This window comes from Drosophila mauritiana, chromosome 3R (assembly GCF_004382145.1).
Source record: "Drosophila mauritiana strain mau12 chromosome 3R, ASM438214v1, whole genome shotgun sequence".
In the NCBI taxonomy this organism is placed as follows: domain Eukaryota; kingdom Metazoa; phylum Arthropoda; class Insecta; order Diptera; family Drosophilidae; genus Drosophila; species Drosophila mauritiana.
The window spans coordinates 19649151-19665216 of NC_046670.1; the positions used below are offsets into that span (position 1 = coordinate 19649151).

Genomic DNA, 16066 nt, shown 5'->3' on the forward strand with positions numbered 1-16066 from the left:
TGGACAGTTGCCTGCCTTGTTGTTGCGTCGCTCAAACGCAGGCATTATAAAATATTATAAACTAAGTTGCTTTGTCACAGCCGGTCTCTGCCGGCGAAAGTATCTGAAGTGTGGCGAACGGAGAGTCGGAAGCCCACCAAGTGTGTTCGGGGCAACTCTAGAGTCGGCCTGGCTGGCAGCTGTGCTGTTTGCATTTGTCGCCGGTGCGCATCAGTTTAACTTTGATCATGACGGACGAAACAACGCCGCTTACCGATGCCGTTCCCAGTGGCTCCGGCTACGTTGTCCTGCCGCCGTATCAGGGACCGGAGCGTGTCTTCCCGGGTGTTTCTCCGCGCGCGCGACGCAACAAGATGCGACAGTTCCAGTGCTGCATGGGCATCACCTTTATGTGAGTGTTACACGAAGAGTTGAAATTTCGGCAAAAGAACACCTTTTAAAATACCCTATCCTTAGAAACTAAAATGTAAATTGTAAAATTGATTTTGTGAAGGTTCTCCAAAATCCCAGCCTTAAATAACTATGCTCACCAGGATACTTTTGCCCCCTTTAAAGAAACTTAAACAGTGAAAAGCTAATTTGCCATCCCCCTCCATTTGGAATATTTAATACACAATTAACCCATTGTGAACGTTTAGTCGCGTTTAACCGCAGCAAGCAAACCACAATGTAATTTCACTTTCCCCACCGCAGAGCGATTGTATTTACCGCCCTGTGCCTGGCCCTAGTGTTCAGCGATTCCCTGGGCGGAGCGGATGGGGGTCCCAGCTTTTTTTTCGTCGTCAATGGATCGGATAGCGAATTGGCTCCAAATAGGCCACTGCCAGACGAACCGGCGGCGGAATGGGCACTGCAGCAGGCGGCACTGGGTCATTATGATGGTGCTCAGGCGGTCAGTGCTGGGATTAAGGCACTGGGAGATCGGGAAATACTGGAGGAGGGTCTGCAGCCGAACGAGGTGAATACGCCGTCCTTCCGACACTATCGTTCCCTGAGCACGAATCCAGAGGCAAGGAAACTGGCACGGCGCGGCTATGTGGAGAACCAGGCCACCATAGACATAGCCAAGAGGTTTAACTACACCAAACAGCCGGGACGCAGCAACATTGGTTGGGGACCCAAGATAGTTCTGCCTGATCCTACGGTACTCCGTTTGGAATGCGATTTCAATGCCCGCTACAGAAGATCCACCGGGGTGTGTAACAATAAACAACATCCCAGGACCTACGGAGCATCGATGGTTCCATACCGTCGCATGGTGTCGCCGGACTATGCGGATGGTATTGCTGCTCCGCGAGTTAGTCATCATGGACGGCTACCGCCGGCTCGTCAGGTCTCTCTGAAAATCCATCGTTCCAGCTACGAGACGGACTCGAATTTTACGGTGATGCTGGCCGTTTTTGGTCAGTTCATGGACCACGACATCACAGCCACATCGCTGACCACTTCGCAGGAGGGTGAGTCCATCGATTGTTGTGTGGCTGCCACCCGCGAGCAGCATCCGGAATGCTATCCGGTTGATATTCTGCCCGATGATCCCTACTACAAGCAGTACAACATCAGTTGCATGAATTTCGTGAGATCTGCTCCAGCGCCAACGGGTAGATTTGGTCCACGGATACAGCTGAACCAGGCCACGGCATTTATCGATGCCTCCGTCGTGTACGGCAATCTGGAGCAGCGGCAGAATCAGCTGCGCAGCTTTATCAATGGATCTCTTCGGATGTTTGTCACTGATGATGGTCGCCAGCTATTGCCCATTTCCTCGAATCCGGCAGATGGCTGCAATCGTGTCCAGATGACCCGACTGGGTAAATACTGCTTCGAGTCCGGCGATGATCGGGCCAATGAGAACCTGCTGCTCACATCCATGCATTTGCTGTGGGCTAGACATCACAACTATTTGGCTCGACAACTGCAGGAGCAGAATCCACATTGGGAAGACGAGCGGCTCTACCAGGAGGCCCGGAAGATTCTTGGTGCTCAGATGGCACACATCACCTACAATGAGTTTTTACCAGTGCTGCTGGGGAAGAATATCAGCGAGGCCAAGGGCTTGCTGCCTGCCAAAGACAATCCAAATGCTCCGGATACATATGACCCGGAGGTGGATCCAAGTATTGCCAATTGCTTTGCAGCAGCCGCATTCCGATTTGCACACACCCTTCTCCCGGGTTTGTTCAATATCTCGAGGGATAACAGCAGTCCCGAGGCCATGGAACTGCACAAGATGCTCTTCAATCCATTCTCGCTCTGGGCGGAGCATGGCATTGACCACGCCCTGATGACAGCGGCCAATACGCCGGTGATGCAAGTGGATCGCTTCTTTTCACTGGAGGTCACGCAGAAGCTTTTCGAAGGCACAGCAGAGGATAGGATGCCTCTTTGTGGACTCGATTTGGTCTCCTTGAACATTCAGAGGGGTCGGGATCATGGCATACCCTCGTATCCAGTCTTCCGTCGCCATTGTCGACTGCCGGCGGTGGACACGTGGGAGGAGATGTCTCAGGCCATTGACAACGCTACTCTGGACTCCATACGGCAGATTTATGAGTAAGTAAAGTTCTCATTTATAGTATTGTCTTAAGGATAAACACTTTTGCTTTTTAGATCTCCGCAAGATGTGGACGTCTATACGGGTGCACTTAGTGAGCCGCCACTGGATGGAGCTATCTTTGGTCCGCTGCTCAGCTGCATGGTGTCCGACCAGTTCCTACGCCTCAAACTAGGTGACTCCCATTGGTACGAACGGAAAATGGGCCCACAGAAGTTCACCAAAGGTGAGTGTCCTTGGAAGTCCTATTTCCTCATTAAGAACCATGTTCATCCTGATTCTGAAGCTCAATTGGCGGAGATCTACAAGACCAGTCTGGCGGCCATCATATGTCGCAACTCAGATGGAATAACCCAAGTGAGGAAGCATGTTATGCAGAGACTGCGTGACGGAGGTAATCCTCATGTGGATTGCCAGGACCTGGAGGGCTTCCATTTCAATTTCGAACCCTGGTCCGAGAAGCAGCAGCCCCAAGAACTCCACACTGCCGGCATAAGCAGGGGATCCACTTCGGTGCGAGTAATGTCCCAGGCAAATCATCAAGCCCGCAATGTAACCCTACATAAAGGAATCTAGTAAGAAATAAGATTAAATTTCAATTAAGAAGAATTTAATATTAAATATTATATAAAAAACATACTCCTAAACCGGTTCCTTCTATTTTAAAATAGAGTTGCTATGCTAAAGCTAGTTAACTAAACAGCATCTCATCATAAGTCAACAGTAAATCAACGAATTCTAAGATCTATATACTTAAATTATTGTTAAAATCAACCTTTAAGCATTTTTGTATATAATATTTGTTAGCTTATAACATGAGAGCTTTGTTTTGCATTTCACCATTAATATAAAGCTATCATCAAGACTATCAATGTAGCTTTGTTTATTCAGAATTCTTCGCTGTAAAGAATTAAGAGAACGTTACTGCCAAAGAGAACAAATAATCATCAAATTTCAGCGCATATAAGTGGAAGCTCTTCAGTTTGATAGTCAGTTATATATTGGCTTTCGTAGAGAAAGGGTGGGTTTAAAAAAAAAAGGTTCAATATGTTTTCGCTGATTTTGTTGGCCGTAACGCTCTTGACTTTGGCGTGGTTCTATCTGAAGCGTCACTATGAGTACTGGGAGCGTCGTGGATTCCCATTTGAAAAGCACTCCGGGATTCCATTCGGTTGCTTGGACAGTGTGTGGCGGCAGGAGAAGAGCATGGGCTTGGCCATCTACGATGTCTATGTGAAGAGTAAAGAGCGCGTCTTGGGCATTTACTTGCTCTTCCGTCCGGCTGTTCTGGTCAGAGACGCCGACCTGGCTCGCCGTGTTCTAGCCCAAGATTTCGCCAGCTTCCACGATCGCGGCGTTTACGTTGATGAGGAGCGGGATCCCCTGTCGGCCAATATCTTCTCGCTTCGAGGTCAGAGCTGGCGGTCGATGAGGCACATGTTGTCGCCATGTTTCACATCCGGAAAGTTGAAGAGCATGTTTAGCACATCCGAGGATATTGGTGACAAGATGGTGGCCCATCTGCAAAAGGAGCTGCCGGAGGAGGGCTTCAAGGAGGTGGACATGAAGAAAGTGATGCAAGACTACGCCATTGACATCATAGCCTCGACTATCTTTGGCTTGGATGTGAATAGCTTCGAAAATCCTGAAAACAAGTTCCGTAAACTGGTGTCGCTGGCCAGAGCCAATAATAGATTCAATGCCTTGTTCGGCATGATGATCTTCCTGGTGCCCTCGTAAGTAATGCTTGAGATCTTTTGCTATGGTGTATCTAACGGATGTTCTTGTAGGATAGCACAGTTCCTATTCAGAATAGGTTTCAAAAATCCAGTGGGCCTGGCCATGTTGCAGATTGTCAAGGAAACCGTTGAGTACCGCGAGAAACATGGAATAGTGCGCAAGGATCTGCTGCAGTTGCTCATTCAGCTGAGGAATACCGGCAAGATAGACGAGAATGACGAGAAGTCCTTTAGCATCCAGAAGACACCCGATGGTAAGTCACAATACAAATTGAATTCTAATTAAGATGGACTGACTAATTTAATGTTTTCAGGTCATATTAAAACCATTTCCTTGGAGGCCATCACCGCTCAGGCTTTTATTTTCTACATAGCTGGTCAGGAGACCACCGGATCGACAGCAGCCTTTACCATCTACGAGCTGGCTCAGTATCCAGAGCTACTGAAGCGCCTGCAGGACGAAGTGGACGAGACACTGGCCAAAAACGACGGAAAGATAACCTACGATTCCCTGAACAAGATGGAATTTTTGGACCTGTGTGTGCAGGAAACCATTCGCAAATATCCGGGTCTTCCCATTCTGAATCGTGAATGCACCCAGGACTACACTGTACCCGACACCAACCACGTCATTCCGAAGGGAACTCCAGTTGTGATCTCCCTGTACGGCATTCACCATGATGCGGAGTACTTCCCGGATCCCGAGACCTATGATCCCGAACGCTTCTCGGAGGAGAGTCGCAATTATAATCCCACTGCATTCATGCCGTTTGGCGAGGGTCCCAGGATTTGCATTGCCCAGCGGATGGGTCGCATTAACTCCAAACTAGCTATCATCAAGATCCTGCAGAACTTCAATGTCGAGGTGATGAGCAGGAGCGAAATAGAGTTCGAGAACAGTGGCATTGCCCTGATTCCCAAACATGGAGTGCGAGTGCGTTTGTCCAAAAGAGTGCCCAAATTACCATAAAAGCATAGCGATGATGAAATTCAAGAGTTAAGTGGCCAGCAATCCATTCCGATTATTTGGAATGATAAGAGATTGTCATCAGATAAAAAACAAGGAGTGTACAATAAATTCATTAATTATTATTTGATTTCGGAAATAACTTTTATGAATTAACATAGTTTCTTGTGATAACCAATGACGTTACTTTTAACTTGCTATTTACTTTTAAGACTTATGTAAATTATAAAGCTGAAATGAATATGTATGTGTTTTTTGTTAATTAACTATTTGCAAAAGTTTCGTAGGTGCAATCCATTTATTCGCTGTTGAAATACCTTTTATGATTGTCCTTATCGTTATCATAAGTATGCATTGATACGGGAACTCACTGCGATTACCAATTACTAATGCCACAAAGAGATATCATAGTTTAACATATTGTATTCATTGCGGTAAAAATAATGAGCTCTCTAAACGTTTAAGTATAATCTGGTGTTTTACCAATAAAACAAAAAAAAGTGAGGTCAACAATTTTTATTGAATGCAATGCCAGTGCTGTAGAATTCTTCACAATTCAATGAGTAATGGATAAATATAGTATGTACAATAACAAAACCAGTGTGGTAACCGTCCAGTCAATTTGCTTTCCAGAAATCCGACTATACCGATAATTCCGATTTATCCGATTATTTCGATACTTCCGATTTATTTGCTCTCGCGCTCCTCCAATTGCTGCATCTCCTTTTCATTTTGCAACATTTTCTGTTTGTTCTTTTGTCGAAAGATTTCCTTGCTTGCCTCTTTGATGGCCTCGAAGATTTTGGCCTGCGACATGATTTGCTTTTGAACATTTTCCACAGCTGGCTCGGCATTGATATCGATCAAATCACTTAGACCTTCAGATAAGTACTCATTGTTATAGGGTTTCTCTTCGACTTCGTTGCGTTTGAATAGCGAGAATGGCGGATACGAGGGATACGTACGCTTTCGACCACATCCTGTAAATCTTCCGGATTGTAATGGATAATAATATTATACATTTTGTTAAAATTACCTGTAAATGCATTGCAAAATGGTCGCTTCTCGTACTTCCATTGTATAACGCCACTTAGCTTGTGCTGCAAATAAACCGATAAATCATATTTATATCAAGATTAATAAGCTAACAACTATTAAATTAGGTATGTACTGTAAAAGAACTTTAAACAATGCGTCACGTTATCAATTTAGATTATAACTTCGCGGACTTTTAAATACCCTAATTTCACAATGTCTTTCCGCTTTCTGTTGGATCTTAATGAAATAGTTAATCCCTTTGATAACTCACATTCGCCATATTGGGGCCCTCGTTGTTCTCCCTTTCCAGCGAAGCCAGCGAGCAGATGGCACAGGCCAGGAGTGCGAGCAGCCTCAGGGAAATCCTCATGGACGTTCTCATTGCAGGAGTGTGTTTTTAATAAGGATCCACTTAGCAACCGACGCGCTTAACACTCGAAAGCCAAATGAAAGTGGCCGCAGCTTGGGCCTTGGTCAACATCTCGGCTACGCAATGTGAGACTTGTTGCTTTCAGAAGGCGACAGGACCTCCAGCTGGGCCTGGAATGTATTTTGGTTGCCACTTAATGGCTTTTTGTGTTTTTCCCGACCTTTCCCAGCCGGGTCGCCCCCGCACATTAACATTGCATTGACGTGTGAAGGATGGTCCTTGCCCTTGCCGAGTGTAATAAAAACCACTGCAAATTCAATTTGAAGCGCAACTGGGCAGGCTTAAAGTGGGCGAAAATCCCACGCATTTCCCACAAATTTCTTCCAGTGCAGCTGCATTGGCCACGATTCGCTCGCGAGCGAACTGAGGCGTTTGTATCTATTTATAAAGAACCGATCCGATCGGATATATCCGAAAGAACACACTCACAGATCGCTCCTACGCGCTTGAGTGTGCATTTTCCGAAACTTTTCCTCACACTTCCACGGAACTTTTCCGAACAAACAGAGGCAATTTCGAGGCGACTCTCTGCCAAAACGGTTCGCGTGCTACTCGATCTCCGGAATTCAATGAAAAGTTCTACAAAAGTTGCATGATCTGGAAAATAAATAACCATATATTCATCTTCGGGATTTTGAATAAACAACTGTTAACATTTGTGCCCTAGTTGAGTTTTGAATTGTGTTTTCTTCGCGACTTTCCCACGATTTGGTGTCGAAAGTGTTGGAATTTCTGTGTCACTTCTACTAAAATAGCATGTGAGTAATATGGAAATCTATAAATTATGCATATTAATTGGGAATATCTCAACTTTTTATTTGAATATAAAGACCACTTTCTGTCGGTTGAGGCCGGAAAAAATCGTTTATATCACATTGCATGCAATTTCGTGTTGCCAGTTGAGAATCTTCTGTACCTTGTTTTTGTCTACGTAAAGTAAAAAACTAAAAATACCGCGGCTATTTTGAGTTTTCCTCAGTTTTACTGTCACACTTCGGTTTGACAACGTTTCCCCTACCCAATTGTGTCGCCGGCAACCGCCTTTCCTTTTCCCATTTCATTTCCCAGCGCTTCTCTGCTGTTAATTAAGCTAAATGCTTTTCCGCCTCTTTGTTTATATGAAACATCAAATTCCTCGCATATTTCTGCTGCCGAAATTGTAAACATTTCAGCACGCCTGATCGGCAATTTGTGCTGAAAATTACAACATTATCGCAAGCGGATCGTAAAAAATAATATCGCATAAAAAGTGAAAATCCTTGCAATTTTATGGCTCTTGCGCAGCGAAAGTTTGTTGTGGTCCCATGCGAATGCATATTCAGTTATTTTTGAGTACACAATTTATTTGATTATTATAATTTCCTCATCCGGCTATTAATAGACCAGCGATGTCAGAGCCCGCAGCCCAACAACAGCAGTCCCAGAACGGCAAGGAGCGCTCCAAGTCCACGGAGGAGAAGGAAGTACCACGCGAACCGGCGCTGGTCCTCAAAGACATCGATGTAAGTCCAAGGAGTAGGAATACAGCTTCCTAGATCCCTAGATCCTAGATCTAGTTCCCAGAACTAGAATATTCTCCAACAAAGATGTATTACAAACTATCCGATTTGTTTGTAAACAATTAGATGCACTTTTGAAAACTGCAGTAAATCTGTGACTTATATTATCTAGTGGCGAATCATCCCTAAATGCATCATATATCTTATCCTTTCCACTTGCCTCGCCACAGATAAAGACTGAGCTAGAGAGCCTAGTGAAACTGCTCGATGGCAAGATCTACAAGGAGGAGGAGGTGGCCATGGAGGAGCTCCATCAGTATCTGATCGAGGACGATGGCTCCTGGGCGCTGGGCGACAACTTTCTGATCTTCGTACAGCGCGTCCTGCGCGACAATCAGGCCTTCTCGCCGGACACACGGATACACCTGATCCGCACGCTGGCCTATGCGGCGCTCAAAGACGATGTGATCATCATTCTGCACCAGGATCGAAGGGATCACACACTGATGAACTACGCCCAGGACATTGACAAGCAGACGCCCGAGGAGCAGCAGGCCTGGGCCATGTTTGTAGGTTCCTCAATGGGATAATGGAAAAAGCAGTTTGTTATATATTCAATATGTTTCAGATGTGCAATCTGTTTGAGAACCTGGGTCCCTCCGAATGGCTGTTGTACATTTCGGAGTGGGAGTACAATGGTCAGACCATCTCCAACATACGAGTGACCACCAAGGTGGCCGTCCACTGCATCCTATCCAATTGCCCGCAGCTGAAAAACATTGGCAGCATGATCCTGTACAACATTGCTATTAAGGAAGTGAAGACTGTGGTATGTGGCATGCAAGGTGTTAGAAAATATCGTAGATACAAGATATATATATCTGCAGGTATTCGACGATATTGCCGTGGAGCTGGCCATGGCCATTCTTCAGTTCTTCCAGAGCAGTCCCAACGAAGACCAGATCTTCCGCACCCTGAAGGCCCTCGTCCGATTCCTCGAGGTATTGACCTATATTCGGGATAGCCCAAATTGACAGCTGTCAAATATTCGAATATTTTGCTATTTTTCAGGTCTCGCAAGACGTGCCGATGATCATTCAAATGATTGGACCGCATCCAAAACAATTCGCCGGCAAGAGCGAGCGCGTGGATGAGCTGATAAAGATCATTAGTCGCAAGGTGCCCGCCTAAAGGGAGATTTCCACATAAGAGAAAAACCATAACCATAGTTGCCCTTTTTCTAATATATATATATATAATATATTCTAGACCCTCACTTTTGTAAAGCATTTTAGCGGCTCAATAAACATTTGTACCCCCTGACGAGGTCATCTACATGCCAATATCGCCGCAGCAGAGTTTCAGGAACGGAAATCCATTGCCTCCACTGGCTCTCAGTTGCAGCCAGTGCTTCTGATTGGAGACGAACATCTCCGAGGGCAGCTGAGTGTCCTGGGCAGAGGCATCCTCTACAAGAAGACCGGAAAAATCCTTACCAACAAGGATCCACATAGATATTCAACCACAACTTACGCGCCTTCTTGTCGTATTTGGGTGACTGGGTGATGGAGATCACATCCTCCGGCTTTCGGAGCAGAATCTTGCCCACACCCTTGCACATGCGCAGCACCTCGTGGTTGCTCAGCTTATCCAGCTGCTCCTCATCCAACAAACTGCAGGCCAGGATCCACTCACGCACATCGTCGAAATCGTTGAGCAAGCGAACCGCTCCGTTCACACTGAAGCGGATGCGTTTCTGGTAGATAAAGTCCAGCCAGGCCTCACAAATCAGCTTCAGGATCAGCTTGAGTATGACAATGTCCTTGGTGGCACGTATGGTGGGCAGATAGATCTCGTCCAGCACGTAGCCCACATAGAGGCTCTTCTCATCGTTGTTGTACACCTCGCGTTGCCAGAAACTGGCGGCCGGAAAACAGAGCGTAAAGTTGGCCAGGCTGAGGACTCGGCAAACTGCGGAAAGTATCTGAACACACTCGTCGGTGGTTTTCTGAGGGATTAGGAATTAGTATCGACTCACTACTAGCGTGCGAATAAGTCACCTTTAGCTTGTCTATGTTGGCGTTGACCTCGGCGATGAGCTTGGTGCGCAGGGCAACGCAAACCAGCATCAGTATGTCGCTCAGGTCGGCAGTGAGTTTGGGCAGTTGGAAGGTAATGAAGACATTCAGGCACAGCTTGACATCGTGCTCCAGAATCTGGAAGAAGCGGTCCATTTTCCACTCGCAGCAAAGGAGCTTCGCCTGCTCGGTGACCCAGAGGCGCATGGAATGCACCGAATGGTCTGCAAGTGAATCGATATATTGTGTGTCTGTGGTGCAGAACCTATGCCAATCTTACCCAGCCTATGGAGTATGGGTATCTGTTCAGCCACCGGCAGCAGGCTGGAGTTATTGTGCGCCTCCAGATTGGAGAAATATTGGTTGCTCAGGTTGACGAGGTTGGCGAATATACTGATCCAGACGGTGCCGGTTGGAGTACCAAATTCCTGAAAGAATGAAATGCTTTGGATGATGGAATATATAAAAGTATGTGCATATATATATCACATTCTTTGGGCAATCGCGATATTGCTCAGCTACCACATCCACCAAACGATTGGTATTGTTGGAAGATATTAGGGTGAGACGGAAGAGTTGATCCCAAATGTTGTTGCAAACGAATCCTGTAAGGATCTCACCAATTCCACGGAGTGTTGAAAAGACGGGTTCGGGAATATCTATATGAAATATTGGATATTCTTATTGATGAACATATTTATAATATAATTTACTGACCATTAACACTCTGATGATAGAGCCAGCTGCGTATGGAATCGATATGGGTTAAGCGATAGCAGGACACGGGATTATCTATCCACCAGAGCAGTATGTGATCCAAGATAATCCCTACATACGACCAGAGCAGTCGCAAGCCCTTCACAATGTAAGCATTCATATCCACAGGACCTTTTTTGCCATTATCTATCAGGATGCACATATGACCTGTTTACACCTCATTGAAATTGAAATGCCTAGGAACTCACCGAAAATGGTTGGACTAATTTCCGTGGCCTTGGCTATCAGTTGGGCAATAAACACGCGCTCCTTCTGCAGAAAGCTCTCCGTGTGCTTGCAGCGCAGACTCTGGCGATCCTGATCCTGGAGACTCTCCTCCGCCATCTGCATTTGCATGGACTTGTAATCCTGGGCGGAATCGCAATACGGTTGGTAATCGCCGGCGGCGAAGGATATGTTCAGGGTGCGCAGTATCTCCAGGCTGGAGGAGGTGGACTCCAGATTCTGCTGCTCCCGCCAGGCATCCTGCTCGCCCATGTTGAAGAGTCCAAAAACCAAATCCAGGGCATTCTGCTCCACCCGAGTCTGAGCCACCAACTATACCGAAAAAAAACGCTCTTTAAAAAGGAGAAGGTCATAGGTTATCTAACAACTTGAACCTGCAAAACGTAGCCAAAGTCAATGGATTTGAGCGCCAGGAGCAGAGCAGGATACATATTGCTGCACACATTGGCGGGCATCTCCTCCTTCCTCTTGCCACTTAACTTGGGCTCCTCCTCCAGCTCTTCGTCACCCGGTGGCTTATCCACCTCGACTGGAACCAGTGGCTTCTCCACCTTGCGGCACTTGTTGTACAACTGAGTGATGTGCAAAGCCCAATTCAGCCACATCTCCGATTGCATGGCCTTGCGGAGCAGGAAGCTCAACTAAAGGGGATTCAAGATCATTCCGCATCCGGGATAATGGATTCAAATACCCACCGTTCGCTTCAGCACAAAGGTGAGCTGGCAAAAACGTCGGTCATTGAGATCCATTATCAAATGGAACTTCTTCATCAGCAGCTGATTGTAGGGACTTCGCTTGATCTTCTTGGATAGCGATTGGAAGTCAGCATTTTTGGTCTCATCCTTGAGGTTCCAGTACTGCTCCACCACCCGCTCGCACTCCTCCAAAATGGTGTCCTTCGAAGGCAGCTTATGGGCTAACAATTTAAACAAGAACTCCAAGCCACTTACATGTTCACTGAAAATCGCCGAGTTGACATCGATCACAATCCGCTTAGTAATCCGACGCAGCTCCAGGCCCAATTTGCCGATTTCCGCGAACGTGTGCATCGGCTGGGATTTGTTGCGGCAGTACCACTTCGGGGTGGTGCTCATTTTCGGTGGGGCCTGTCCGCCGGAGGCGGAACCACGCCAAGCCCCCTACCCACTACCCAGTGGCTCCCTAAATTCACCTGGTTCTAGACAAATCGCTTTTTAATTATTGTGTCTTCCAGGCACGCATCCGCACACTCGCCAACCCGCTTCTTTCCTATCTCCCAAGCCTTTGGAATGCAAATTTTCCTTCTGTTGGATCGATGGCGAGTCTCGTGACCCCCGCAGCCAGGCAACGCACGCATCTGACAGCGGGTGGAGACCCGGAAAGGGTACGGAATATTCACGGACATTGGGGGGCTGAGGCACCCAAGTCGTGGCACCCATGTGTGCCCATTGAACATCATCGACAGACACGCATTCGTCGGGCTGCTCCTTATGCAAATGGGTTATGGGGTCGGGTGGGGAAACCCCAAAACAAATGCCTGTCTAGCGATGTCATAACCAGAAACGGCTCAGTAGTCAGTTTTGCCTCGCGAACTTCATCACAACTTGTATGGGTGAAAGTTAGATGATAACCCACTAGTCGTATACGTAATATCGGTAGATCCACAGTGAACTTCAAATACATGCTTAAATATAATGTATACTGGTATAAAAATATTAGTTTATTGTGAAGTTTTAGGTTTATTATTGATACAGGAGCTGCATAATTCAGCTAAAAGAAATGCAGATTGATATTTTGGCACATAATCCGAACTGATTTAAGCGTGACTGTCCTGAGCTAAGTTAGCATTATTAACAACCTGGACTTGTGCTCTGGGTAGAGGTTTGTCCTTGTTAGTGTTGGCCAGGAAACCCTTGGCTATCCAGGAGCACACAAGCAGCAGAATGATAAAGACGTGGGACACCAGGAGGCGATCTAACGATTCTCGCACCTTCTCCCAGGAACCTCGATTGATCACAAAGTAGCAGAAGTACAAGCTCATGACGTCGTTCATCAGGAACAGGCAGATGAAGATAGACCGGGCATTCCTTCGGCCAAAGGATACCAGGGCGTATATGCTCGATATGACAATGATTGATGGAATGAATACCTTTAGCAGGATGAAGGCCACTAGCATGTGCAGATGGAATTGTGGCAAGAAAAGTCGCGATGTCATGGGTTTGAATGTAAAGTTGAAGAACCAGTGGCCAGTTCCAAAAAAGGATACGTAGAAGGTCAGGAGTATCAGTGCAGCATAGCGATAGGATTGCCTTACGTGCTCTAGCGGATTCATAGGAATTTCATTTCGAGACACCTCTAATCCTTGGTTCTCCTGCTGGTTTGTAATCGCATCTTTAAGATTTCCGTAACTGAAGCTCTCCTCGTAGAGCTCCAGTCCGAGCACAAACTCCGTGACCATGATCTGAACAAAGAACGAACCGATTGAAGTGGTCAGCATTATGTGCACCGTCAGCATATTGAAGATTATCAGTTCCAAGCGTCGCTTTAGATTCTTTGTTCCACTATATGGGATTGATAGAAAGGCGAAGAGAAGGTATGACCAACATGCAGCATAAACATAGGTGCAGACTGGCTGACCCGCATCCCACTGATAGATTCCGTAGGCTGTAACCAGTAGAGCGGCCATATTGACGATCCAAGCTCGTGTGGAGTGCTGATGCCCCAGGATCAGAGGACGAATGATGGATAAGATCATGCTGAAGTAGACCACATGGCTGTTTCCAATGTAAACTCCAATGGTGTCGCTAATGAAGTGCAGGCCTGCGCTCTGTTTGACCACCAGGATTCCACTCAGCAGGAAGACAAGAGCAAGCCAGAAAATTAACTTCAAGGAGGGTCTGAAGAAGGCTCTGCGATTGTTGAGGCATACTATCGGCAAGTAGAGGAGTCCGATGTGACTGTTGTGGAAGGCCATTAAGATCAAGAGAACACCGGGCGCAACGATTCCAACCAGGTGAAGGACTGGGAACTGGCACATTAACCCCTTATCCTGACAGGGACGTTCAGCCAGAGCCAATATGAGGATTCCGAAGGGCAAAAGCAGATAGAAGGCCGTCAAGTCGGGCACCCTCTGCAATATCATTAGCTCCAGGAGCACCAATCCTCCCAAGCACATCATCAAAGTGGTCCATGTTAGGTAGCCATTACGCTCCGATTTCGGATGGTTGGACTCCCGTGTAAGTCGCACCAGCAGAAGGTAAAACCACACCAGGTAGGAGGCAGTGGTGGCCACCAGCAGGGGCAGGTGATAGTACCCATGGTAGTACTCCATGCATTCCTGAGCTAACTTGGCCATTTTATGACTCACCTTTAGTGCCTCCTCGTACTGTTCCTTGGCCACCAGATACTTAATTATCTGCGGATAGTTTTCTATCTCTGCCGAGCCCAGACTTTCAAATTTGGGCAGCAACAGATAAAGAATACCGTCCTCATGTCGCTTTATCAGAATCCTGGCCTGCGCCAGCAACTGCATCGCGTTCAGGTGGAGAACCTGCAGCTCGTACTGAACGCTGGTGTTCAGGAATCCGAGTGGCATCAGAGCCATGTTGTTCATTGGCGGTGGTAGACCAATTAGGGCGGACATAAGGGGTGCCAGCTGAATCTGTTCCAGCTGGTACAATGGCAGTACGGTCCCATTCTCACTGGCAGTGAAGTTCTGGCCGGGATCGGGAGCCCTGCGCTTAACACCAGCACCCCAGAGGATGAAAGGGGTTTTCACCTCGCGATCTCCGCCGCCACCGTGCAGACCTAAAATATACGGGGGATTCATGGGTAATGGTGAACTGATGAATGAACTCAACTCACTCATCCCATAATCCGCCGTCATCAGGTAAGCAGTGCGACTGTCATTGAAAACGCTTTCGAAGAGTTCATAGGTCTGCCGAATGCCACGTTGGGTAGAGTTAAGTTTTTCCCGGAAATTCAGGCTGTTGGGCATGTGGGCGTGCTCGGCAAGGTCGATATCGGCCAGATACACAAAAAAGACCACCGAGGTTGCATCCCGCAATGGCTGTACATTTTGTTCATTGGTCAGAAAGCTGCGGACCTTGTCAAAAGTCCACTGATCCAACCTGAGCCTATCCGAAATGTCCGATCTCGCGAAGGTTTCGAAACGCAGTGGACCTCCGCCGGTGGGCAGGTGAGTGAAGACCTTGGCAACCTCGTCCTGCATCCAACCGATGGCGTTCCTGCTCCTATTGAAAACCGTATCAAACGTGGACGGATTCCAGGCAAAGTTAGTGAGCGTTGCAGCAGGATCTTCGTTGAAACCGCCAAAGATGGCGATGTGTCCCGGTCGAGTTACAGTCGGTGGACACGCCCGCGAGATACCAACTAATGCCTGGTCAACGAACAGCTCCCGAAGGTCAGGAACTGCACTGCAGTGGTCCGCCAAAATGGATTGCGCCCTCAGTCCATCGACCACGAACACCACCAAACGATCCGCCGGCGGTTCCAAGCCCAATTCACGCAGCGTGCTCAGCGGTTCGAGATCCGACAAGATGGTCGATTGGAAGTAGATGCTCAGGATGGAACCGAGCAGCAGCAGATGCACCACCAAGGCCTGAACACTCCACATGTTTGCAGAGTGACGAATGTGTAAACTGTTCTCAGTGTACAAATGTATGAATGTAATTATTTGAATTAAATTTCCAGGATTGTCTGGAACGTGAACTAAAATGGGAGTTTTGAATTTCCGAAAAGACCAAATTAAAAATTCAAG

The 16066-nt window shown here is 47.1% G+C and overlaps 6 protein-coding genes across 6 annotated transcripts; 3 read left to right on the forward strand and 3 right to left on the reverse strand.

Moving 5' to 3' along the window:
• The first annotated feature begins 78 nt into the window (after positions 1 to 78).
• LOC117142678 (chorion peroxidase) lies at positions 79 to 3330 on the forward strand. The gene is made up of 4 exons (XM_033306816.1): positions 79 to 391; positions 694 to 2553; positions 2611 to 2780; positions 2841 to 3330. The coding sequence occupies exons 1-4, from the start codon at positions 228 to 230 to the stop codon at positions 3128 to 3130; spliced, it is 2484 nt and encodes an 827-aa protein (XP_033162707.1). The 5' UTR covers positions 79 to 227; the 3' UTR covers positions 3131 to 3330.
• A 271-nt stretch (positions 3331 to 3601) lies between these two features.
• LOC117142679 (probable cytochrome P450 6d4) lies at positions 3602 to 5754 on the forward strand. Its single transcript, XM_033306817.1, has 3 exons — positions 3602 to 4290; positions 4345 to 4547; positions 4608 to 5754. Exons 1-3 carry the CDS (start codon positions 3602 to 3604, stop codon positions 5261 to 5263), a joined length of 1548 nt encoding a protein of 515 aa, XP_033162708.1. The 3' UTR covers positions 5264 to 5754.
• Positions 5755 to 5767: 13 nt separating this feature from the next.
• On the reverse strand, positions 5768 to 6728 carry LOC117142680 (cardioactive peptide). Its single transcript, XM_033306818.1, has 3 exons — positions 6570 to 6728; positions 6297 to 6360; positions 5768 to 6240 (listed from the first exon to the last, which is right to left on the reverse strand). Exons 1-3 carry the CDS (start codon positions 6678 to 6680, stop codon positions 5948 to 5950), a joined length of 468 nt encoding a protein of 155 aa, XP_033162709.1. The 5' UTR covers positions 6681 to 6728; the 3' UTR covers positions 5768 to 5947.
• Positions 6729 to 7219: 491 nt separating this feature from the next.
• Positions 7220 to 9555, forward strand: LOC117145297. Its single transcript, XM_033310889.1, has 6 exons — positions 7220 to 7486; positions 8110 to 8230; positions 8458 to 8796; positions 8856 to 9056; positions 9115 to 9228; positions 9299 to 9555. The coding sequence occupies exons 2-6, from the start codon at positions 8117 to 8119 to the stop codon at positions 9416 to 9418; spliced, it is 888 nt and encodes a 295-aa protein (XP_033166780.1). The 5' UTR covers positions 7220 to 7486; positions 8110 to 8116; the 3' UTR covers positions 9419 to 9555.
• On the reverse strand, positions 9534 to 12688 carry LOC117145298. Its single transcript, XM_033310890.1, has 10 exons — positions 12258 to 12688; positions 12003 to 12203; positions 11682 to 11948; positions 11271 to 11619; positions 11023 to 11208; positions 10795 to 10964; positions 10586 to 10733; positions 10288 to 10529; positions 9761 to 10235; positions 9534 to 9696 (listed from the first exon to the last, which is right to left on the reverse strand). Exons 1-10 carry the CDS (start codon positions 12399 to 12401, stop codon positions 9560 to 9562), a joined length of 2319 nt encoding a protein of 772 aa, XP_033166781.1. The 5' UTR covers positions 12402 to 12688; the 3' UTR covers positions 9534 to 9559.
• Positions 12689 to 12976: 288 nt separating this feature from the next.
• LOC117145468 (GPI ethanolamine phosphate transferase 1) lies at positions 12977 to 15979 on the reverse strand. Its single transcript, XM_033311141.1, has 2 exons — positions 15151 to 15979; positions 12977 to 15093 (listed from the first exon to the last, which is right to left on the reverse strand). The coding sequence occupies exons 1-2, from the start codon at positions 15920 to 15922 to the stop codon at positions 13103 to 13105; spliced, it is 2763 nt and encodes a 920-aa protein (XP_033167032.1). The 5' UTR covers positions 15923 to 15979; the 3' UTR covers positions 12977 to 13102.
• Positions 15980 to 16066: the final 87 nt, after the last annotated feature.